The 25,210-nt window shown below is 38.5% G+C and overlaps 1 protein-coding gene across 10 annotated transcripts in view; it reads right to left on the bottom strand.

Moving 5' to 3' along the window:
* Nucleotides 1-1,678: 1,678 nt before the first annotated feature.
* Nucleotides 1,679-25,210, bottom strand: part of ADA2 (adenosine deaminase 2) — a 50,789-nt gene continuing 27,257 nt past the window's right edge. For 4 of the 10 annotated variants that reach the window (XM_039363142.1, XM_039362978.1, XM_039363222.1 and 1 more), the window contains 10 exons: nt 23,195-23,520; nt 20,430-20,649; nt 13,986-14,196; nt 13,237-13,364; nt 11,799-11,889; nt 9,467-9,575; nt 8,314-8,471; nt 5,981-6,183; nt 3,995-4,091; nt 1,679-2,406 (listed from right to left, as the gene is read on the bottom strand). In XM_039363142.1, the coding sequence (XP_039219076.1) occupies nt 2,359-2,406; nt 3,995-4,091; nt 5,981-6,183; nt 8,314-8,471; nt 9,467-9,575; nt 11,799-11,889; nt 13,237-13,364; nt 13,986-14,196; nt 20,430-20,649; nt 23,195-23,520 (1,591 nt within the window). In that variant the 3' untranslated portion in view covers nt 1,679-2,358. Of the gene's footprint in view, nt 2,407-3,943; nt 4,092-5,980; nt 6,184-8,313; nt 8,472-9,466; nt 9,576-11,798; nt 11,890-13,236; nt 13,365-13,985; nt 14,197-20,429; nt 20,650-23,194; nt 23,521-23,793; nt 23,979-25,210 lie in introns of all 10 variants that reach the window. The other 6 variants (XM_039363547.1, XM_039363467.1, XM_039363385.1 and 3 more) reach the window with 5 other exon arrangements.

A 25,210-nucleotide genomic window follows, 5' to 3' on the forward strand; every position in this document is an offset into this window, starting at 1 on the left:
TTGCCGTATCCTTGCTCCCACTACTGCTAAGACTGGCCCATCTTAGCTGTTGGTGAGACAATTGCTGGCCATGTGAGGCCATTTTCCTCAGGCCTCACAAAGAAACCACTGTGCACCTGAGGAAGAAAGACTCGTGCAGCCAGCAATGGCCTTCAAAGGCCAGGCCAGACTGCTTGGTCAGCAGTGAAGCAAGAAGATGGCGAAGGTCAGCTGGGTTGACAGGAACCATGGAATGTAAGGGGGCAAAAGGGCAGAGAGGTGGGGAAAATAGGTGGGTAGGGGGAGTTGAAGTGCCTCACAGGGATGAGGGTGGGCTGCCATTTTGATCATGAGGACACTGCAATGTCCATAACTTTGGAGACTGGTCATGAATCCCTTCATTCAGCATCACCGTAACTTCAAACAGTCACTGAACGTAACGGTCATAAATTGAGGATTACCTGTACAAGTATTTATCTTCTCTCAATTGGTAGATTACAACTTGATGGCAGCTTTTGAAGAAGCTTTGGCGTTCCAAGAGTAGCACACTGTTCTGAAATCTTATTTTTAGCAGTTATGGTATAAATCAGCAGAGGACCTCAGGATATAATTGATCCCGAGGAAGCTTACATTCTGCTAGCATGTTGGATTAGATCAGACAATGGTTTCCTTAACAAAATGTTTTTTCTCTTATCTAAGATAAAGTTTTGAAAAAGCTGACAGTAACAATAATGAATATTTCTTATCCTAAGGAACATGAGCATATATTGCTTATGAATTATTAGATCATAATTTAAGACCTTTGTAACCTCAATCAAAATATGAAATTATTGCATTTGCAATTTTCATCAATTACAACCATCATAGGTAATGATCAAGGAAATTGGGGGTATAAGAACAGCAAGGAGGTTGGGACTAAAAGCTGCTCAGATCTAAAAAGCATCTGAAAATGATCTTACTATGGTTTATCTAATTGACTCATTCTTATTTTCAGCCATTTTTTGCCTACAATTCCAACTCCTTTCCTTACTTATAGTGAAAACTATGACACCAACTTACCTTTTGGTCTAATTCAGTTTTCTCTTCCATGCTACCTTAAGATATGAATTAGTTGTTCCTTTTCCTGACCTATCTAGCTTATTTGCATACTAGACTGTGATTGGTTCTAATAAACAATGTTTTGAAAGAGGGATTGTATGTGTAATAATCACTGCACATCACAGTCATCACTATGACACATACTGGATTGCTGTTTTCAGGGAGGCCTCATCAAAAATATATTCTGACACGTTAAATTTTCAGACTGAAACATGATTCACAGGTGTAATTTTGTAATAATAAAGAAGCAAAAACTTGTAATTACATGATTTGAACTAATACTAAAATCTTGGGTTTTGGGCTGTTCTTGGCAAAATTTAAGAATTGGGGGAGGTGAAATCATGTTTATTGTTTACCATGTTCTGTTAATGAAAGATTATCTATTTAATAAACCATTATTGTACAACTCATGGCTTAACCTGTTTATAATAGGAAAGATATAAAAGCTGGATTTGCACAGCATACTAATTAATCTAAATTGTAAATTCCTAGTTTTTGTATAAAATTATGCAAATCCAGAAAACATTAGTTTATGATTCAGTTTGTTTTGAAAATTCAATTTTTTATTGCTTGCATGGAGAAAATTAATTTCAGCACAGTATATGATAGAAGTTATTTATTAGAGTAAAATTCAAATATGCTCCATTACATGATTAATGTATTCATAACTGATTATCAGCATTTTAACATTACATATATATAATGAAGGTAGCTTTGTGTACAATGAATAGCATTGATCTCTGATACATATAAAAAAGAATGCCTCATTCTGCTATTACTATTTAACAATATTTTTTCCTCCAGAAAAAAATGTGCTTTATTTATGTCTTTATAGTGAAATCAAATCTGATTAGTTAAATATAATTCAAATGAATTGAAGAGGATATTAATTAAATAAATTAAAAAACATTTAATTTTTTTTTTGTATTACTGCTAAGGGAAAAAAAACTGAAATATAATCCATTTTCAACTCTAATATAAGTTTCTAATCTATAGTATTACTACACTGCACTTCATTAAACTTTTGTAAACCACCTGGCTTATGTATAAAATGAAATAGATACATTCAATAAATATTATTACACCTGTATAATTGTGGGGAGATATGTGGCCGTTCAGATATTTCTGAACTAAACTGCAAACATCCCTTATCACTGGTTGTTTGAAAGTCAGCAAGGTTCTTACCTTTTCTATGCTGTAAAACTAGGCTGCATATATTTTAAACACTAGCTTTTAAAAAGAAGCATACGTGTAAGCATTTCATTGTATTTCTGTATTTTTCTAGCCCCAAAATTCAAGTAATTGTTTCTCTTCTGATAGTTCGTATACCTGTAATACATGTTTGATAAACAAAAGTAGTAATGAGCAATTGTTACAATTGGAGCCAAGTATATTAATCTGTGTTAAATATCTATAAGCGATTGATCCTTCCTCTATTCTTTTATTTATTTTACTGGGCTTATGGGCGGCTCCCATCATGAACCACTCTGAGCAACATATAGCTAATATAATAACATTCATTATTATTATTAGATTTTTAATCCTTCATAAGTTTAAAAAGATAAATGGTCAATTCAAAGCTGTAAAAATACTGCACAGGTAGTCCTTGACGTATGGCCACAATTGAAACCAGAATGTCTGTTGTTAAGGATGGTGGCTTTTAAGGGAGCCATGCCTAATAATACAACCCTTTTGTCATGGTTGTTAAATGAATGATGCAATCTTTAAGCAAATCCTGCTTTTTCTCATTGACTTTCTTTGCCAATAGCCAGTTGGGAAAGTCCCAAATGGTGATGACATGACCCCGGGTTAAGTTGCAACCACAGTAAATACATATTGGATGCCAAGCAACCAAATTGTGACTGTGGAGATGTTATGTTGGTTGTTAAGTGTGAGCACTGGTTGTTAAGTCACATTTTTCAGTGCTGCTGTAACTTTGAAGGAGAATATTTGTGGCCTTGGAGCTCTCTGAGCTTGCTGGTTTTCTTGCAGATATTTCATTACCCTAACTAGGTAACGTCATCAGTGCTAGTCTTTTTTTATCGCTCCCTTTCTGGGGCTATTTTCCATCCAACTGGGCAGTTGATTGGAGGCTTGTACCTGACACTGGTAGGTAGAGCATATGCAGGAAGAAAAGTTGTTCTTTGGTGGAAGTGTGCCTGCAGGAATTTTTTTCCCATTTGCGTGCTGTCTGAAGCATTTGATACCCATATGTGGTATCAATGAAGGAGAATATTTGCTGCTCAGGGTTGAAATGAGGGTCCTTGGTGCTCTCTGAGCTTGTTTGTTTTCTTGCAGACATTTCATTACTCTAACTAGGTAACATCATCAATGCTAGAGTTAATGAAATGTCTGCAAGAAAACAAGCTCAGAGAGCACCAAGACCCCTGTTGTAACTTTGAACTGTCACTAAAGGAATGGTTATAAGTCGAGGACTACCTGTACTTTATACTCTTTCCTCTTTTTTTGTTTTAAAAGGCTTTATTAATTTTTTTCCATACATACAAAAATAATTTTTCAACCAACCTGCTGTCTGAGTTTACATTTGCTAATACATATTTAATTCCTAATCCTTTATTCTTTCCTCGAGCCACCGATAAAATAAGTCCCAAGTTTGATAATATTCTGCTTCTTCTTTTTCTTTCAGTCTCATAGTCAATTTTCCTACTCCTTCCTCTTATTTACCCACAATTATACAACAATAATTACCAATATAACCCAAACTCAGAAGAATTTCCACTATTAGAGGGGAAAGGGTCACTACTTCGATTCAATCTCAATACAATAATTCCACCTTTATGGAGTATGTTCTGATTTCAATTATTTTTGCTAGATTGTTAAGTGAGCAATGATCTGATCAAATTACCTGGGAGAAGCAAGATTTTGTATAGAATCTCTACTATTTCCCAACAGCTACCTGGGGCGAAGCTGCAGAATTGGCAATGAAGTGGTCCCATTTTTTTTGCCAAATGTTCATGGCCTTTATCTTCTCAGCGGGTTGCATACTACTGTATCTATGAAGGGAAAAGACTCAAAGATAGCAAGATACTCTTTAAGAAACGAATGCAAGCAGCCCTCCTCCCTCTCACCCCCCCCCCCAAATCATACTCTTAAAACTCAACACATTTGTACTCAGGAGATACTGAATAAATGGACTATGGCTTGCTTTCCAACTAAGCACACTGAAGCCAATTCTCATTTGCACTTAATGGTGATGCCAACATGGCCAGCAATATCTTTTTTTGCCTCATATTCTTGCCCACTCATGTGAGTAAGGAAGGCTGAAGTCATCCTTAACTGTACCACTTAAAATAAATTTCTCCCCTGATTCCATTGCTTGCTGAGTGGGTCAAATCTGATAGAATCCATTACCCATAACCTTTGGAGGGAAATCAGGTGTCTTTTAGAACTGAGAAAAGGATAAAGAAGCAGGACAGGGATAGGTAATGGGACAACAAATGCCACTATTTTGTGCCCGACTAAAGACTGTGGATATTTTTGTAGCTCAGCAAAAGTTCTTAATATAGTAGTTGTTACGACCCCAGCCTCAAGCTCAGAGTAAGAGGAGAAAACGCTTGTGTCACTGTTGTACTACTGTCTATAGGAGTGGATCAGGTTTCTGATGCTGGTGCAGGATCCAATCTGGGTCGGTCACCGGGATCAAGGGTTTAGTCCTGAGTTTTCAGACTTGTGCTGGAGCCCATCCTCAGGGAACTTCTCTCTAGCAGAGTGTCTAGTGTCTGCTAGAGAGAAGTTCTCTGAGCACGAGTCCAAAAGCTTGGAAGGCTAAACCTTTGGTCCTGGTGACCGACCCAGATTGGATCCAGCAACATTATCGTGTGACACGTATATTCGTTTTCTTTCATTCTGATGCTGGGCTTGAGGCTAACGTCCAGCAGCTTTCAGGAATTGATCTAAGATCCTTTAGATCAGTGGTTCTCAACCTGTGGGTCGGGACCCCATTTGGGGTCGAACGACCATTTCAAGGGGGTCGCCAAATAAGGCTGTCCGCCATTTTTCCCCCCTTTTCTTTGGCCACGCCCCTGGCATCCCCTTTGGCCACGCCCCTGGTGATGTATAAGTGGTTGGGGGTCACCACAACATGGGGAACTGTATTATGGGGTCGCGGCATTAGAAAGGTTGAGAACCACTGCTTTAGATGGCCTTGCTTGAGTCCATCCATTCCACTGTTTTTGCTGAATGGATGAGTGCCAGATGGAGGCCACAGAAGGTTAAAAAATCCCTTCAAGACAAAAGGTTGGCACGTTGAGGATTTGCACAACCTTTAGGTCAATAGAATCTAGGAAGAATAGAGAGCAATGGCCCATTCATTCCCAATCTTTACTTAAGTATTGGTTTGGAAGTTCAGGGAGTGAGGAGCAGAAGCAGAGATAGTATCAGCAGGAGAGAAACAGAGAAGGAGAAAATATGCACCATTATGCTTTGGCAGATCTAATAAAAAAATACATCTTACTGAATTTAGTAGGACTTTTAATAGGACTGGCACTCTAGGAAGAAGGTGATGGGCACAATAAACAACAAAGGGGAGAATTTGTAGTTCTTGTAAAGTGTTTTTATAGCCTGTATAGTTGTGAAGAAGAAGACTCCACCTAGTTCCATCCCAAGTACCTAAATCTTTTGGGTCAGCAAACTGTGTATTTTCATTTTTTATACAAAAAAAATCCTATTATGGCAGGGTAGATATAGTTTCATATTTGGGCTTCCTATCCAAATTTTGTTGACTCTTAATTCAATGCTGATATAAACTAGAGTGGTGATATGTATGAAAAGTTCATCTGGCTCTAAACGTTGTCCCTATTTATTGCCCTGTTTGGACAAAGGTTTGTACATACATGGGATTTTTGGGTCCATAAATGTCAGCATACAAAAGAGATGCACTTACTTTAAAGAGTTTAGCACCAGTTGCTTCAGAGTTCTCAGATCGGCACTCATCCCTCCTATGCCCATAAACATCTCATAGAAGTCATAGGATAATCCCTTTGCTCCAAAAATGGACGGATCATCAGAGGCAACCACTATCTGATGACCCTCTGACAACAGAAAAGCAGCAGGATGGTTTCTCAGATCTGATACTAGCTTCAGGACCTTGAAGAAGAACACATAAGCCAAGAGTTATTTTAGTTAAATCTGCATATGGTTGTGAGCCCATTGGTCCTAGGGGACATTCAGAATTCTGAGAACTTATCTAGATCAGGGGTAGGCAACCTTGGCTCTTTTATGACTCATGGACTTCAACTCCCAGAAGTCCTGAGCCAGCATGGCTCAGCTTGGAAACCTCTCCCTTTCCCCTCAGCATGGCTGGCTCAGGAATTCTGGGAGTCACAAAATCACTGTCACAAGGAGGGCTTGTCTATGCACAAAAGAGCTACTATTTGGATATGGTGAGCAACAAAATACCTACTTTTCTAAACGGTTGAGGTTATTCAACCAGTAGTAAGAGAGCAGTAAACATCTCTCCAGAAACTTAAACAGTATTCAGGAATCAACTGCAGTTGAATCAACAGATCTTAAATAAATATTTTACACCTTCTGGACTTTTTTCCCCTCAAGATTCTTTTCTTTCTCTTCTTCTCATTTGTCGTTTCCTCTACAGGTAGTCTTTGACTTATGGCAATTGGGACCAGAATTTCCATTGCTAAGCAAGGCGGCTTTTAACGGAGTCATGTCCAACTTTATGACCTTTTTTGCCATGGTGGTTTGGCAAATCACTGTAGTTGTTAAAATGAATTATTGTTAAGCAAATCCAGCTGCCCTCAATGACTTCCTCTCTTTGCATCTTTTATCCTACTGAGTGCTAGACAGCATGGAAAAGGTGGTATTTTGTTTCTAACTCTAACCTGCTCTTCCATGATTGAAAAACTGATACAGGACTCTAATCTTTAGCCTGCTTGTTTCAGAAAGACTAATGTTTATTCTTCCCATTTTTGTATTTCACCATGTAGACAGAGATATAATGTTTCCATCTAAGAATACAATTTCCTTTTAGCCTATAATTATTTGTCTCTTAATAACTTTCTTGGTGTATCCCTCACTTAGCAACCGTTTGAAGTTATGATGGATTCTCCCAAAAGTTACTTATAACCCAGTTCTGGAATTCTGGTGGCTGCACAAACCCCTTCTGGTCACATGATTTGGAATTTCAGGTGCTTGGCAACCGGCTAATTTTTAGTGTTCCTGCAGTCATGTGACCACTGTTTACAACATTTGTACTGGTTTTTGGCCTCTTATTCTTTATACTCTTTTATTCTGGCTTAATGACTGCCACAAAAAAGTCATAAATTTGGGTCAGGTCACGCCTTGACCCAAGACCCATGGCCTTGACCCATGGCCATCATGACTTACAATGAAAATTCCAGGTTCCATTAAGGCAGACAAGTCCCAGGGACCGGATGCGGCCCGTGAAATGGTTTCATGTGGCCTGCGAAGCCATCCTGGAAACAGTGAGGGAACAGCCCCCAATGCCTTGGTCCTGGCCCAGGCCGGCCGAGAGCCAATGTACAATTTTGTGGTGGCCATCTATGCTGAAACACATTCAGTCCTAGCTCCACAAGGCCGTCTAGAAAAGCGAGGAACCAGCCCCTGTCGTGTCGGCCCCGCCCCCTGAGTGCATGCTGGGGAGGTGTCACCCTTTGTGAGGAATGAAGAAATGGACCATGCCTTGGTGCTTGCCCTGGTCCCACTCTCTTCTGCCAAAGACCCTCAGATCTGTCCCGCTCCTGCCCAGGCCCCCACAGGCACTCTTGACGCGAATGATATGGAGATGGCCACGCCCACCCAGCAGGCCACACCCACTCCATCCACACCCACCCAGTAGGCCACACCCACCCAGTCCCCCGAGGGCAACCGCAATGCTGATATGGCCCTCAATGAAATTGAGTTTTACACCCCTGCATTAAGGTCATAAGTGTAAGACTATATATATTGAGCTATTTGCACATGGACTGTCTGCTAAGTAAGGGTTAACTCCATATTTTCCCTATAGTTTTTTGTCATCCCATCTAACTTAATCTTAACATCTAGAATGTTCCTCAATCTACATCTTTTATCTTTCCTCTTTTCTGGGCTGACAGGAATATTCCCAAATAAAACCTAGTATTTTTCATTTTCTATGGAAGCCTATGAGGTTTATAAAAGGATTGGAAATAATACATTAAGTCATCTCCTATCCCAGAAGATTCTAGAGCAAAGCTCAGCTCTCTTTTTCTTGAACAATACCTGATTAGAAATAGGACAGACTTCTACAGCAATATTTCCTTTCAACGCCAACCTCCTAACTTCTGAATGCTTGGCAAGGGCAAAGCCGTGACCAATCCGCTTGGTATTCAATAACAGAGCATCCAACAAATTGTTATCGATTGAAGTGCCTTCCCAGTCTGAGTAATATAGAAAAAGAAGAGTTATTATACCTTTACAAAAGGATGGCCATCATGGTAAAACTCTCTCAAAATTTTATTCTGAAAGAAAAAATATTAATGCAGTGTGTGGAAAAACCTTTTAGCATCTTCTGCAGAAGAACATGAAGATTTCTCACAAGGTGTTTTCTTTTTAAGGATTTAAACTAAGTCACAATGGTATCATATACCTATTTTATCCATGGAGCAAAATCCTTCATGAAATTCAACTAAAGTCATTTGCTCAAAGTTGCCAAACATTAATCATTCGCTTAATGACTGTTGCAAAAAGACTCATAAATTCAAGACACACAGGTCTCTCAACTTACGACCATCATGATTTACTCTGAAAATTCCAGGCTCCATTAAGTCATAAATTGAGGCCTGATGCAATGGGCTATTTGCACATATACGGTCTGCTAAGTAAGATTGCCAACCAAAGTTAACTCCATATTTTCCCTATAGTTTTCTGTCATCAGATCTAATTTAATCCTAACATCTAGGATGTTCCAAGATAAACCTTCAGGATCCCCACACCTGTCCTGTCTTTTGTGTCATATTGGCTTTTTTATATCCTTCTGTACTTTGGAAAATGTGTGAGAATTTCTGAGAACAGCAATCTGATCTCAGCACTGATGAGTGAATATCATATATCAGTGTTTCTCAACCTTTTCTTCACCACGGACCCCCTTTAAATATCATTTTTGGCCACAGACCATGGTCATAGACCACCAGGACGTAACTCAAGATTTAAATAATAACATTTCTTCAAGCCTTCATGTGATGACATCTTGGTCCCCCAGGGGTCTGCAGACCACAGGTTGAGAACTACTGTCATATATAGATGTATATTTACGTAGAAATACCTACTACTGTGTTCAAAAGGTCCACCTCAAGAGGTAATTACAAAGAAGTTTGCAGAATTAATTTCTGATTTATTGCACTTCAAAGGAGCACTGTGATGTATTTGTGCTTACTTGTCTCACCAGCATGAAAGAAATATGGCAACTTAATTCCTTGGGTTTCTGGCAAACTTAAAGCTTCTTTCAGTTCCCAGAGAGAGTATCCACCATCTTCCCAACCAACCTGAAAAAGACCATTGCTCTGGATCAGCATTCAGTACTTAGGTATTATTAATATATCAATAACTATTTATCATTTTAAAAAACCAAACAAATCTACTCTATTATTCTGAGCCCAGAATTTATATTGCTATGAAAGAAATTTGTTAAATGAGTTTTGCACCATTCTACAACTTTTCTTGTCACATTTCTTAAGTAAATCACTGCACTTGTTAAATTAGTATCACGGATGTTAATTGAATCTGGCTTCCCCATTGATTTGCTTGTCAGAAGATCACAAAAGATGATCACATGACCCCAGGACACTGCAACCATCATAAAGATGAGCCAGTTGTCAAACATCTGAATGTAAACCACATCACCAGGGGATGCTGCAACAGTCATAAGTGTGAAAAATGGTCATAGGTCACTTTTTTCAGTGCCGTTGTAACTTCAAACGGTCACTAAATGAACTATTGTAAGTCAAGGATTACCTGTAGCATGGCACCAGCTGCAAACAGCAATGGCCCATAAGAAGCCACTGGATTACTGCAAATTCAAAAACCCAATCTTTTCTTTCTGTTCTTTCACTGGGGCCAACTGCCTGCCTGCCATACCCCCTGCTTCCCAGCTTGTGTTTCAGATTATTCAGCCAGCAATAGTGAGCACCTGAAAGCATTAGCACTCTGGCAAAGCAGAAGTGAAGTAGGTTTGTTTTATACCAGGGGTCCTCCACCTTGGCAACTTTAAGACTTGTGAACTTCAACTCCTAGAATTCCTCAGCCAGCAAAGTTGGCTGAAGAATTCTGGGAGTTGAAGTCCACAAGTTTTAAAGTTGCCAAGGTTGAGGACCCGTTTAATACTATCTTGGGAAGGGCATGCAAATGAAATGGATTGTGAGGCAGTGGTCTCCACTCCAGCAGTGAGGTACAGAGCTATAAGTACGGAAATTCTATAGTTCAGTTTCTCACTTGATCAACACAGGCAATGTTCACAAGGCTTACAATACAGATACTCCTTGAATTATGACTACAATTGAGCCCAGAATTTTGGTTCTAAGTCATTGTGATTGTAAGCTGAGTCATCACATGACTGGACTCAATTTTAAGACCATTTTTATGGTGGTTGTTAAGTCAGCTACTGTGATTAAATGAGTCACTGTAATTTCCGGTGTATAAGACGACTCAGCGTATAAGACAACCCCCGACTTCGGAGCCGATTTGCATGCCTAGAAAGTCGTCTTATACGACGGAAAATATGGTAACTGTAACTCCAAAAAAGTTACAAAACATGATCACGTGACAACAAAATGCTGCAAGTTGGTTGCCAATCTTCCAAAATGTATCACGTGACTTATGGAGCTGGTACAGCAGTCATGACTTTGAGATGGTGAATAATTTTTTTTTGAGCCTATTGTAACTTCAAATGATCATTAAACAGCCAGTCATAAGTCAAAGATTACCAGCTTATCTATAAAATTCTGTCTCAGAAATAAGTCTAAGGTTCAACTGTTTGGGTGTTTTCTTTATAAGATGATGAAATGAAATAGTATGTGGGAATGACCTTGGCAGACAGGAGGGAAAACTGCAAAGTAGATAACCAGAACGTTCAAGATGTCTCAGTGCACAGAAGAGGGGAATGGCACTGGAAATTAGAGACCCTCCCAAATTTCAGGTAGTCCTCAACTTACGACAATTGAGCCCTATATTTTTGTGCTAAGCAAGGCAATTATTAAATAAGTTTTGCCCCTTTTTATGACCTGTTTGCCACAGTTGTTAAGCAAATCTCTGCAGTTAAGTGAATCTGGCTTCCCTTGACTTTGCTTGTTGAAAGCCAGCTGGGAAGATCATGAATGGTGATTACATGACCCCAGGATAGTACAACTGTCATAAATAATGCCAGTTGCCAAGTACCTGGATTCTGACCATGTGACCATGGAAAGGCTGCAATGGTTTAAGTGTGAAAAATGGTCAGTGCTGTTGCAACTTTGAACAGCCACTAAACAAGTGGTTGTAAGTCAAAGACTATATGTAAAAGGGAAGCAGGGGAGAAATACTTTCAGTCTTGCAAAATTCTGTTAATATAATCTAACAATTTCCTGGTTGAGCATCTGGTCTGGGCTTCAGTGCAGGGCTAAGGTAGTCATGTGATGGGACTGCAACTTAAATACTTTAGCTCCCCACTATTTCATCCCCTTGCAGTCCTTCTAAAATAAAACATAAAACCCATGAGGAATATCAGGAATTACCAAATCAAACCCTGCCACAGTATTTGGGAATTTAGTTCTGAGTTTGATGGCTGTGTGAATAGCTTCTTTGATCTGGGAAACACTTTGCTTTCTGAAAGGCAAAAGCAGGAGAAAATATCAAGGAAAAAAAGGTTGTAGATACTGTTGCTTTGATTAAAAAGTGCTGAACAAATATTTGGTTAAACTTGTATGATGCCTGAAAAGCAGAATATATACCTAACCAGTTCACCAACAACAGGGAGAAAGAAGTCATGAGAGAAAGGCTATTTATTTAGTATGTTTATAAGGTATATACTCATGGATAATCCCATCTGCAGGCAATACCTGCATATTAATGCATTCATCCCAGAATTACAATGATGTAATTTAGGGATCTCTAAACTTGGCAACTTTAAGACTTGTAGACTTCAACTTCCAGAATTCCTCAGCCAGACAACACCCTTATGAGCTAAGATGCGACTATGTACTTAATCAGGCTCCCTTTTTAATGAAAAAATTGGAACAAAATACTTAACTCACATCAGCCTTACCAATCAATGTTGGTACCCCTGCCATATGTTAGACTATAAATCTCACAATCTCTGAATAACTTTGAGGGTATCAAATTGGGGAAACATGCCAAAAGGGATTCTTTTTATAGTACCAAACACGTACTTCACACCTGAAATTCTTCAACATGCTCATTATGATGTCAAGCTCAATTTGGATTGGCTTAGAATAAGCCAAGTTATTCCTCCCTTCCATTATATTATATTTTAGGTTCATCCTTCTGAAGATTCAGTACTTGCTACATCCCAACTTCAGAGGTGGTGAGGTTCAATTCTATCTTAGTCCCATGCCTATGTACTTTCAAGCTCCTTCCCTTTAACACTCTCCAACAAACCCACAAAGTCCATCAAACTTAGCTCTTTTGTATCAATTGATCTAATTTCTATTCCATGGCAATAAGAAGTTGGAGCACAGGAAGGCAGGAGACTGGTAGGCTTTAAAAATTCACCCAGAAACAGTTAAGGAAGCTCTGATACATCTTGTGTTGCCCATTTCTCTTGCCACTAGCTACAATGATGTGGGTGCTGGTCTGTAATTCAGAATTTATGGATTCATAATCCTAGTAAGGGTCAGGAAGAAACATATCTCTAGATAGGTATTGGATAGATAGCTATAAAGAAAACGATGCGATTTTTAGTCATTACCCAAAGGTGGTTTAATTTTTAAAAAATTAAGATGGTTTTATTTTTGCTAGTTAATATTGATTGATAAGTTGGAGTCAACAATACAGATGTTTTTTCCCCCCAAAAGGATCTAAACCCAGCCTGATTCTTCAGGCCTTTCAGTGCCAATGTAATTGTGTTCTTCCACTTTACTTGTTAATATTAGTTACTTAAATTCAAATGTATGGACCTGCCCCAGTTGACAAAGCTACCTAGACATTCCTTACCGGAACGTCGTATATATAAGTTTTAGGCCCACAAAATCAGGATGATCATTTACAAATTGCTTAGACACTTCTTCAAAAGCTGCCACCGACCAAAATTTATCATGAAGACTTCCATCCAGCTCATATATCTGTGGGCAAAAAAAGAACATACAAAAGTTTAAACCATGTGAAAAAAGCTCTTACAGGAAAACTATACATACCATATGTAACCACTTGCTAACATAGATCACCAGGAGGCAGTATGTGACTAATTTCATGGTAAATCTGGACTCATTGGATGTATGTAGCCCACTCTTATTCAAACCACAGAATAAGATCTGGTTATATATGTCCAATCAGTCCCAGTATAGGAAAAAAACAGTTATATACTGCCACCTGGAAATACAAGCACTGGATAGGATATACTGTACATGATATAAAAATAGAGAGATTTCCCCTACTTCAAGAAGGGTGATCTCTCTCTCCTTAAGGGAAGTGGACTACCATTCTGGTAGTTTTTGAATTTTGATTATGATGTTTTTAAAAAGTATATTTTTATCCATTCTATCAAGGGACACCCAAGCAGTACTTTTTCAAAGAAGACCAAAGAAGTATGAGGAGGGGGAAGGGGAAGGGAGAGAGGAGGAGAGGGAATGGGAGATGGAAGAGAAGATGGAGGATAAGGAAGAGGAGAGGGAAAGAGGGAGGGGAGAAGAAGGAGAAGGGGAGGGGAAAGAGAAGGAGAAGGAGAAGAAGGAGAAATGTATTACCGGTGGTAGCATAACTCTGATCTCAACATACTGCACATTGTCTTTATAGAGCTCCAGCAGACCTTGATAAAAATAGGATTTAAACACAGGTGCATAATTAATAATGCCAGAAGCAGTCTTAAAGATATTTTCAAATTTGTCCCAAATGAAAGCTTGAGTTGGGTAGGTCTTCTCCGGATTATCTGTTATTAGTGTTAGGTTCCTCAGTAAACTGGAGAGGGAGAAAGAAAGGCATAGTGGCAATTTAACAATGTGCATATAAGAAGCTTGCCTTCTGACTTGAGGAATCATCACAAAATCTCTTGTTCTTGGACAGAAGCTCAAGATCAAGTAACCTTTTAAACTCCACAGATCATTCCCTTGCACAATCACTTTTAAAAAAAACAATATTTATTTTACGCATACACAATTATTCCATTTTCTCAACATAATTTTTAGTTCTCTTTCGTGCGTGTGTATTCTTTATTCTTAATTTATGCTTCATATTTCTTAACTGCTCTTTTCCCTCCCTGCCATAAATTCCAATCAACATTTAGTACTGTATGTGCACTTCAGATGTTATCCTAGGATTCTGTCCTAAGCATATTTGGTCAGAATAATAAATTTATTCATCCCACTATTTCAGGTTACTTAACTATTTTTAGTGAATTAATCACTAAGTAGATTTGCTATAACCCATAAACCATGGCCAACAACCACAATATGCTAAACGAAAACTGAACTAACCACAAAACAGGTGCAAAAATGCAAAAAGGGGATGTGACTGTTTTTATTTCCCAATGTGGTTTATAGGTCTGATATTTCTTGGTAATCTCTTATCCAAGCATTAACCAGATCCAATCCAATTTATCTTTTCAAGATTTGGTAGTGTTGCAGCTATTGTGATTCTTATTAATTAAAAGAAAAAAACTGGGAAGGCATACAATCCTTAATATTCTCTCTTAAGACATTTTGAAGGTAGCTTTGTGTACAAGAATTAGATTTTCTAAGCACTCTGTGGCATACATTGTGTCAAATTAACACCATCTAGACCAGGGGTAAGCAATCTTGGCTCTTTTATGACTCGTGTACTTCAACTCCCATGGCTGGCTCAGGAATTCTGGGAGTTGAAGTCCATAAGTCATAAAAGAGGCAAGGTTGCCTACCCCTGATCTAGACGAAGGGTCTTCAAACTTGGCAACTTTAAGACTTGTGGATTTCAACTCCCAGAATTCCTCAGCCAGCTTGAAGACCCCTGATCTAGGCTCTATGCTGTTCGGTTATCAATGACGTTGATGTGGGGAGAGAAAATATGATCTTGAAAAGATAAACAAGATTGGATCAAATTTGTCAAGGTGGGATAAGATAGATGGCAATAACCTCAAGATTCAGAAAGATCTTGACAAGCTGGAATAATGGGCAGAAAAATGCCTCCATCTAGGTAGGAAAGCATGATTATGTGATGTAGGGCGTCAAGCTCGGCAACATGATGTTTGAGAAAGGTGTTTTGGTGGAGCATAATTTGAATATGAGCCAAAAACATGTCAGTATTAAATAGAGGATTGGGTCAAGATCATGAGAAATCACTGTTCCACTCCATTCTGCATACACTAGATGTACAGTATCTATAGAACATTGTGTCTGGTTTTGGGCACTGGACTTTGTCCAAAGGAGAACACCCATAAAGACAAGTGGCCTGGTAAGAAACGATTATAAAGAAAGATTGGAGACATTGGCCATGCTTAACATGGAGAGAAAAAGACACAGTAAAATATGGTAGCAGTCTTCAGGGATCTTAAGGGCTCCCATACTGAGCATGGGAAGGAATCCATTCCACCGAAATCATTTGCCATAATCATTTCTTGGATCCAAAGAAGAACATGAGAATCCCAAGAAAAGATGATCATTTTGCAAACAAATAAACTGGGATGCTGATTTGTTACTTACTGCTAACAATTATATTGTTATTACAATTACAGAGAAGAGAGAAGACAGCATGTGCAGAGCGAAGTTTAGCACACAAGATTTGCTAAAACTGAGAAATGTGCAACTAAAAGTAGAACCTCAGAAGAAACAATTGGCCAGATTCATGGGCCATGCTGCAGCAGCTGAAATGCTGAGGATCCTACTGGTATCAGGTCAGCAGGAAGTCCTCCTCTGATGGGTATCCCAGATCAACCATTTCTGCCCTTCCCCTGGGAAGCCTTAGAAGATATTATGTAGAAGGCACCAGCTACTTAATCCAGGGGCTGTTTCTCCTTCACTTAGTTCTTTCTCCTTTTGCAAGAAGATTAGCATCAGGGTGTAAATATTCAGATAGCACTAATGTCTGCTGGCTCTGGGGGTTGGGAGGAGAACTTCCTTCTTTTTAAGAAATTGAACAGAAGGAATAAGAGGAAAGCTGCCTGAGAATCATTCAGCAAAACCTGGCTATTGGGTTAGGCTACATTTTGGATTCACATAATGAGCCATTAACAAGAAAAATAGGCTAAATTCATAAAAACACATCATGTCACAAAAATATATGGAAGGTTTAACACTAAACAAGCTTCAAACAATGTGCACATGGACCCACTAAGTCTTAACTAACTTGGTGGTGCCATTAAATATATCACGTTTAATTTCAGTTTCTATCTTGATATTTAGCAATCTTGTTGTCAAATTTAGACAATAAGAAATCCTGAATATATTAGTTGTCAGCCCAAAGGGCTGCCTCATAAGGTGGTGAGTTCATTTGCAAGTCTTCAGGTAAGAGGCTGGATGGTCTGTCAGTAATGCTGGAGTGGATCATCCACCTGAGTAGTCAACTGGACTGGATGACCTCTAACATCCCTTCTAAACATAGGATTCTATTACCGAAAATGAATTTGAATTCTGAGCAATTTCTACACTCATAAATATTTGTTCTAAGGCCTCTAAAATGTTTGATATCAATTTTAGTGTTCAATTTTCATTAGTACTCTTGCATTTTCTTTGAAATGAGTAATTCCAGTTTATTTCATCCTAAGAAGTGTCAGTCAAGTGTCTTTTGACTTATTATCACCTCCCCAAGTGAATAACATGCAAATATGCTCATTGTATGCAGTGAAGTATGCAAATCAAGTTTGGCTCATGCTGTTGTTCCATCCAAACTTTTCATAATAAACCAGGGTTTTACCCAGGACCCCAGACCACATTCCTTCACTATGACAACTGTGACCAGGTCCTATAAGTAGTTCATGCTTGGTGCTTTTCCTAATCAGAACCTGATCAGTGAAAAATATACATAATGGCACAAGCAAGACCTAGACTGAATTCCCCCACCATCTCCGTCATTATTAATCATAATAATATTGTGTTCCTACAACTTACAAGAAATAGCACTGCCAATTATTCTAAACCAAGGTAGCAATGTGTCTGATCAAACAGATAGGAAGAGACAGCACAAAATGGATTCTCTTTGCCACACATTTAAAGGTCCAGCTGCTGTTTCCCTGCCCAAGAAGTTCTCCTTATGCTTTCAATTGCAGGAAATTTTTCATTCCCTTATTAAGTGGGATGGGAGGACTAGATTAAAAGAGTGGGAAAGGAAGCTAAAACACCCAATAGCCCTAATTTGCTCAGGGTGTTTTCCTTTTTTTTTTTTTTTTTAAAGTTCCACCAGTCAAGGAATTCAAAGTTAAGGTTTCCACAGCAACGTTAACTCTGCCCTCTTGTGCATGACAATGGGGGGTCTTTCTTGTTACATTAGCAGACAAAAGATTGGGCAATGCAAGAAACTACTCCATAAACAATGCAACATAATAGAAAGGAAATGAACCATAGCAAGAATGGCAGCATTTTCTGCTAGTTTATATGTGGTAGTAACTGCCATTTCAGGTCTATTCGGACAACTGCTTATGTCGTGACATAGCAAACATCACCCTAGAAACCAAGAATGAATGAAGGGCAGGGAGGCATTTTTTACAAAGTTATCTGAAGTATAAGACACAAGGAATGCCCACAAATGGCAGTTTTAAAAGACAGATCTCCTTCAGCTCAGCAGGGAGATATCACAAAAATTTGGCCAAAAAAATTAAAAAAAAAATTGAGAAAATCTTAAACTACAGGTTTTTTTTAGAAAATGAACACAAGTTTTCGGCAACGATAATATTTACTCAAAATAAGTCCTATTATGCCTAAATCCTACTAAGATAATGCAGAATTGCATTTTTAGGACTGATATGTATTAAGTATGATAGTACCAGTAGTCCTCAGCTTGTAACAGTTCATTTAGTGACTCTTCGACATTACAACAGCACTGAAAAAAAGTGACTTAGGACCATTTTTCACACAACTATTGCAGTGTCCTCATGGTCACTTCATAAATATTCAGACACTAGGCAACTGACTCATATTTATGACGGTTGCAGTATCCCGGGATCATGTGATCATTTTTTGCGCCCTTCTGACAAGCAAAGTCAATGGGGGAAGCCAGATTCACCTCACAACCATATTACTAACTTAACCACTGCATTCATTTAACAACTGTGACAAGAAAGGTCGTAAAATGGGAGCAAAACTCACTTAACAACTGTTTCATTTAACAACAGAAATTTGGGGCTCAATTGTGGTCGTAAGTCGAGGACTACCTGTGTTGCCATTATCATTTTAATTTCAGCAAAATTTTGTCCTTGCAGAATCAAGCTGTTCTGGTTCTCCTCTTTTCAGAAAAGATAAAATGAACCAAACAGACATGATGGGTTTTTAATTCCTTCACAGAATGTTTACTATGGATAAGAAAATGGATGAAGAAATTTGAAGACACGCCAATGCTGGAAGAAAGTGAGTAAATGATATAGGACTTGTTGTGAGGAATTCCTATTTGTCAGAGGAAGCAAAACTGGCTGTGTGTAAGAGCGTGAGAGCTGGAAATATCAGGAGAAACATAAAAGTTGAATGCAGCGGGAATGGGGGGGGGGCTTAAGAAGTGTGTGGGACAAAACAAAAAGAAATAGAGTCAAGAATGAATGGATAAAGAATAAATGTAGGCTGAACACAAAAGTGGGTGATCAGCGTGAAAGGACTGTTGATATGGTTTGGCCACGTAGAAAGAATGAATGAGAACTGAATTGCAAAACAAATACATGGAGGAAGAATATATGGGTCAAGAGGAAGGAGAAACAGAATCATGGCTGGATGGAGTTGGTGAGATCTGCAAAAGGAGAGGAGCTTGAAAAATAAAAAGCAAGGTTTCAAGGTACAGCATGAAATCAAAGATGGGATGAGTTATAAAGATGAGAAATTATGGAAAGGGGGAATTCATGTTCTTATAAATTGGATTTAAGTGCATTACCTTTCCTTTTTCTTGTTTCATACCATTTATTCCCTTTGCTTACTATTTATTATTTCTTCCCTGTGTTTTGGATTCAGTTGCTTATCCAAAAAACCGAACTGCATGATGGATATATATGTATTAATTGATTCTATGTAGTGCAGAGTACATAGTATTCAATCACCATGTAGGTCTTGGAGTGAGAGCTGAAGCTGGGATGGTAGGCCAATCTTCAAAACATGGTGCAGATGCCCTCCACATCCAAGGTTGAGAAACAGACAGCAAAAAAATCCATAAGACGTTATGGAGGGCTTGGTTGCTTCTTCATTATTAGGTTTTCTAGTATCTGCACTAAACGAACATATCTGTCCCAGCAGTCTTGTCCTTGATACCTCTATTGTTATCGCCTGAATGTTGGTTGAGTTTTGAAACAGATCTACTTCCATGCCCTGAATGAAGCTCTCTTATGAACAATACTCTTTATATTGAAAAAAGAAAGAATTAAAGAGCTGATACATGTAAGCTGCTATAATAAGTCAGAACAGTAGTTCATCTAGTCCAGTAATATTGACCCTGAATGGCAATGGCTACCCAGAGTTTTAGATAAGTATATTGGAGATACCAACATCTGAATCTGTAATCTTCTGCATGCAAAATATATGCTTGAGGTACAAGGTACATATCTGCAAAGAAGTGCTGATTGAATTCTCTGTCTTCACTCATTAATTCACTAAAATGTTTTAGATGGATGATTAACATATGGTCTTATCAGCCAACCCAACTCCACATTTTTTATTGTAGGGTCATAGTAAGGATAAGGTAAGGCACTCTGAGTAATTAGGGAACACATTGTACAAAAGTTAAGTATTATGGTTAAAACAATTTTGATATAATGTTTGCTCCACTGAAGCACTATGATGGCTTCTAGATTAAAATAAAAGGCTCTGATGGAATAAACACGCAAAACAAGTATTCCATCTTTAAAATTATGCAGATAGTGCTCCAAACCAGCCTTCCTCGATCTGCTGTATTTCAAATTGATGCATACTACTGGTAGCTATACATTCAAGGAGTTGCAGTCCCAGCACATCTGGAAGAGGCAACTTGGGGAAGGAAGAAGCAACATAATAGTGTAAATTTGCTTGTGATCAATCAGAAATATTTCCACTCACCTCTTATCAAATCCACCCACATCCTTCAGACTCTTGCGGTAGGTCTTTAGCAAAATCCACTTGGAGCAAAGAGGCACTTTTTTAGGAGGAAGCTTTGAAAACTTGAACTGAACAGTCCATTTTGGGCAGAAGCAGATGTAACAGTTAGGCAGGTAACTTGCATTGTATACCAGCCAGTCAGGACTCAGGATAGCATAGTCGTGAACATGTAAAAGGCCACCTGTCAGCAAGGAAGAAGCAAGTGGACAAAGGAAAACAAGACTGGATTGAATTGCTTTGCCAAGACAAAGAAACTATCTATACCCCAGTGCAATATAGTGATCTGACCACTGTGGGTGAGGAAGTCTATAAGTGACTAGCTGAATTGTCTCAAACAGTAGAAAGCTAGGAAGAGGAATGGTGCTTAAAAATACATTGGCCCTGTACAAGTCTAGATTGAAAAGATGAACACAAACCCTAGCCAATAATATTGTGCAAAGGCTCCAATGCTTAGATTGCACCATTGTCCAGAAGATATCTTCTTTAGCAAACAAAGGTTTTATTTAAAATTAGCTATATTTGCACGTTTAACAGTAGGCAGGGAGCAAATGATGGTACAAGAACAGTTTTCATGGTATTGTCTCTAAGACTTTATTTTCCTTCTTAGCTTCTTTACTGTGTTGGGATCTCACTACAAGTTTCTTGAAGACAGCTTTCATTCAAGGCTTAGATAAAATGTATCTGAAGGTAATCATGTCTCAAACTTGAGACAAGAATGCAAGAAAACCACTTTTTTTAAAATACCACGAATTATCACAAGTTCTGGTCACCCAAGCCTGGATACTTTTTCAGGGTAAATGTACAATTGAATGCTTTGGGAATTGGTAAAAGGGGCTGGATAGCCATCTATTGAGATGCTATAGTAGTAGATTATTACACTGTACACTGGACTGGAAGTGGGACTATATGATCTCCAAGTTATCTCAGAATCTTACATTTAGTGATTCTACGACTAACAAAAGTAGCCATTTTAAACAAAAATAAATGACAAAAATGGAGGTCAGTGGTCATTATATAATTCAAATACTTATTATGCAAAATCTGTCATTATCAGTACTATCATGCATGAGGAAAAGCAGGGCAGAAAGGTATTGCTGAGGCTATTGTTCCCATTGTAGTTTGTACAAACATCATTTCAAAATAGTATTACTGGACTCCAGTGTTTCTCAACCTTAACAACTTTAAGACATATGGACTTTGACTTGCAGAATTCCCAAGCCACCTTGCCATGAATAAAGGTGTGGATTATAACTTGTTCTGTAAAACACCTAGAGAATATATAGCAGGGGGTAGGCAACTATGACAACTTTGCAACTGGTGGACTTCAACTCCCAAAATTCCTAATACCGCTGGCTCAGGAATTCTGGGAGTTAAAATCCACAGTCATATAGTTGTCATTGTTGCCCATCCCTGATATATAGTGTAGTTCTTAAACTAGTAATGGGAAAATTGCCTGGTTTAACAGCGATTGGTCCAGTTTAGATGCTAAAATGATCCAGTATCTTTCTTTAATTGGGTTATCATTTGGAATTAATATTTCTTTGAAATGTTTGTGGACCTTAGGTATATGTTATCTGATAACCAATTTTATAAAATCCTGCTGTATGGAAAGGCCAAGCCATGGAGTGAAAAGACAGGCTCAAAGCTGTTGACCTGAACTGAACTTCGTTATTCATTGTGTTCCATCCTTATGGACTGTTCCCTGGGATTTTAAGACAGCAAAGACCCATACCTGTATTACAGGGAGATACAAGAGAAATGCTGAAGGCAGAGTGTAGGTATCAATGGAAGAGAGAAGAGAGAGCCAGGGCAGTCAATTGTGTGTGTGGAGAAGGTGAACCAAAGACCAGCCTTGGAAGCGACTATAAGGTAGTCCTTGACTTATGACTACAATTAAGCCCAAAATTTTCATTGCCTAGTGCCCAAATTTTGATCACGTGACTGTGGGGATGCTGCAACAGTCCTAAGTGTGAAAAACAGTCATATGTCACTTTTTTCAATGCCATTGTAACTTTGAACTAAACAAATGGTTGTAAGTCGAGGACTACAGGAGTAGAGAAGTAGAGTAGAGAAGGCTGAATGCTTCACAAGCCTTTCAAAGATACAGATCAGCTACAGTCAGCCATCAACAAGTAATTTTAATTCCTATGAATTGATAAAGGCTGAAAGCAAAAGAAGGAACTCAGTAAAAGGGATCAGCTACAAGCCCATGAAAAGATGTTGTAATATTGTCTTTATTGCTAGTCCATGTATGCCATGCACTGAATATATTGTCTTTATTGCTGTAAATGGTGGGCAGTTAAACAAACACAGGGAAAAAAGGAAATCTGTCACTGCCAAATATTGTCACTTATCACTATGCCATTATCATTTATGAATGTAATTAGGCACAAATAAGTAGATTAGTTCTCTATTTTTTGTTTTATATAAAACAAACATGTAAATATCGAAAGAAAACATTCAGCATTTGAGCCTGTGGTTTGTACCTTAACTGGAACACTCAAACAACCTGAGAAAATAATTTTACCTAAAGTTGTAAAAAAAACCCTTCTATAACTAATTCTGATAGACTCTTTTTTTTAAAGCAAAAGCTCTATAGTTGGAAAGAAGCAGATTATCTATAATAGTCATTATTCTTTTACTTTGTAGAGCTTATTTTAGTCCAACCAAATTACTTATTTAGCACGAAACTCACGGAGGTGCTGAGGAAATCAGGAATTATTTACCTTTGGGCATTTCTTTTAAGATGTTGAACACAGCGCTTTGTTCAATGAAACTTTTAGCCTTGAAGAAATGCATAGCAGGTGGAAATATCCCGGTTTGCATAGCTCTCATTACTTCTGTTTTTTTGAGGTGCATAAGCTTGCAGTTGAAATATTTTTCCTGTTGTGCTAGCATAAGGTTGCCACCTGTACGCCGGGCATTCTCCTTCTGAAGTATCATCTCCCGTTTGGACAATGGGACGCTTACACATAGGGAAACCCAACTGAAAATGAGGATCACCCAACCTCCAAAACTCTGAACAACCACTTTCATTGCTACAGGGGCACACCTAGAAAACACGGACACAAATGCAAACAATTTTTCAAAAAAAAAAATCTAAATGATCTTAAGTATAGGAAACAACCGGAAAAGTCCGAGAGATCTGTTTTCAAAAACATGTTCTCTGCTTGAATCTGAAGGACTTACGTTTTAGAGATTTAAATATTAATTTAAGGGTTCAAGAATTTCTCCAAGAGATTTTTCAGCCCACATTAATAGCTTGCCTCTTTCTAATGAAGGGTCCTTAAAAGCTCACTTGGAGACACCCCCAAAATTTACTTACTGATGATTTTTCCTTCCTTGTGTTTGGTAAAAGCTCTTTCACAAGCCAAAAGCCACAGCTTCTCAGGAACATATAGGTAGTCTGGCTGTGTGTTGAAACTAATCCTCCAACACAGAACAAAGTAGATATACTACCAGTTGCGATGCCTTTATTGTTTCAGCCGGACCATAGAATTCCTCGTCACTCTTTAAATAAAGGAGGAAGCCATGATTTTCATGCTCACTTAAGCAAAAATTAGTATTATTCACTATGACTTATTTACAAGTATACATGCATGGATCACAAAGGCTTTTGCAGATCACCACCTCTCTGCCTCTCAGCTATGTTACCAGTGCTTTAGGCACCTTGGACCCAATCCAGCACAAGGACTCTTGATGCAATGGACATCTAACGGTTCTGTTTTTTAAAGGACACAGAAGTAAAAATAAGGTTGTGAATAGACTGCTTATTCAGATGCATGTTACTGATTTATTATATTTACGAAAGTAGGAAAGGCTAATATAAGCCCTTAATGGGGGAAAAAGACAATTACATTTCTTACATTAACAGAACTATAATCGGCATCAGACAACAGGAAGTTGTGATACCTACACAATTATTGTTCAATCATCTCAGACACAAGAAAGCTAGCAGAAGAAAAAAGATAGTTTTAAGGGGAACAAAACAAATTTGCAGATGATAGCAAGCTGGGGGGAACCGCAAACAGTTTGGAAGACAGACTCAAGATTCAAAAGGATCTTGATAAGACTTGAGCATTAGGCCCTATCTCAGGGGCTACCACAAAGAAGTGGGAGTCAAGCTATTCTCCAAGATGCCTGAAGGCAGGACGAGAAGCAACGGATGGAAACTGATCAAGGAGAGAAGCAACTTAGAACTAAGGAGAAAGTTCCTGACAGAACAATTAACCAGTGGAACAACCTGCCTCCAGAAGTGGTGAATGCTCCAACACTGCAAGTTTTTAAGAAGAGACTGGACAGCCATTTGTCTGAAATGATGTAGGGTTCCTACCTGAGCAGGGGGTTGGACTCGATGACCTCCAAGGTCCCTTCCAACCTTTTTCATCATCATCATCATCATTATTATTATGGATCATCGCACAGTCAGCCAGATGTTCAGACTGGATTTGGCATTTTGTCTACCTATCGAGTCCTTACCCAGGACCTGGGATAGGCAGATTGGATGTTTGATGGTATTACAGGTATCGTCGCAGGATGGAAGCAGTTCCTAGTAAGGCTGCCTTTTGCAATTGACTAATAGCGAATTTGTCAATGCCAATAGTGTTCAAGTGGTGCTCCAGTTGTTCTGGGATTGCACCCAAAGAGCCTATTACTATTGGTACTACCCTTGCTTGCTTTTGCCACAGTCTTTCTATTTCTAGTTGTAGGTCTTTGTATTTTGTTATCTTCTCCAGTTCTTT

Source organism: Crotalus tigris, unplaced genomic scaffold, assembly GCF_016545835.1.
Source record: "Crotalus tigris isolate CLP2741 ecotype Arizona unplaced genomic scaffold, ASM1654583v1 scf7180000017541.2806704, whole genome shotgun sequence".
NCBI classification, from domain to species: domain Eukaryota; kingdom Metazoa; phylum Chordata; class Lepidosauria; order Squamata; family Viperidae; genus Crotalus; species Crotalus tigris.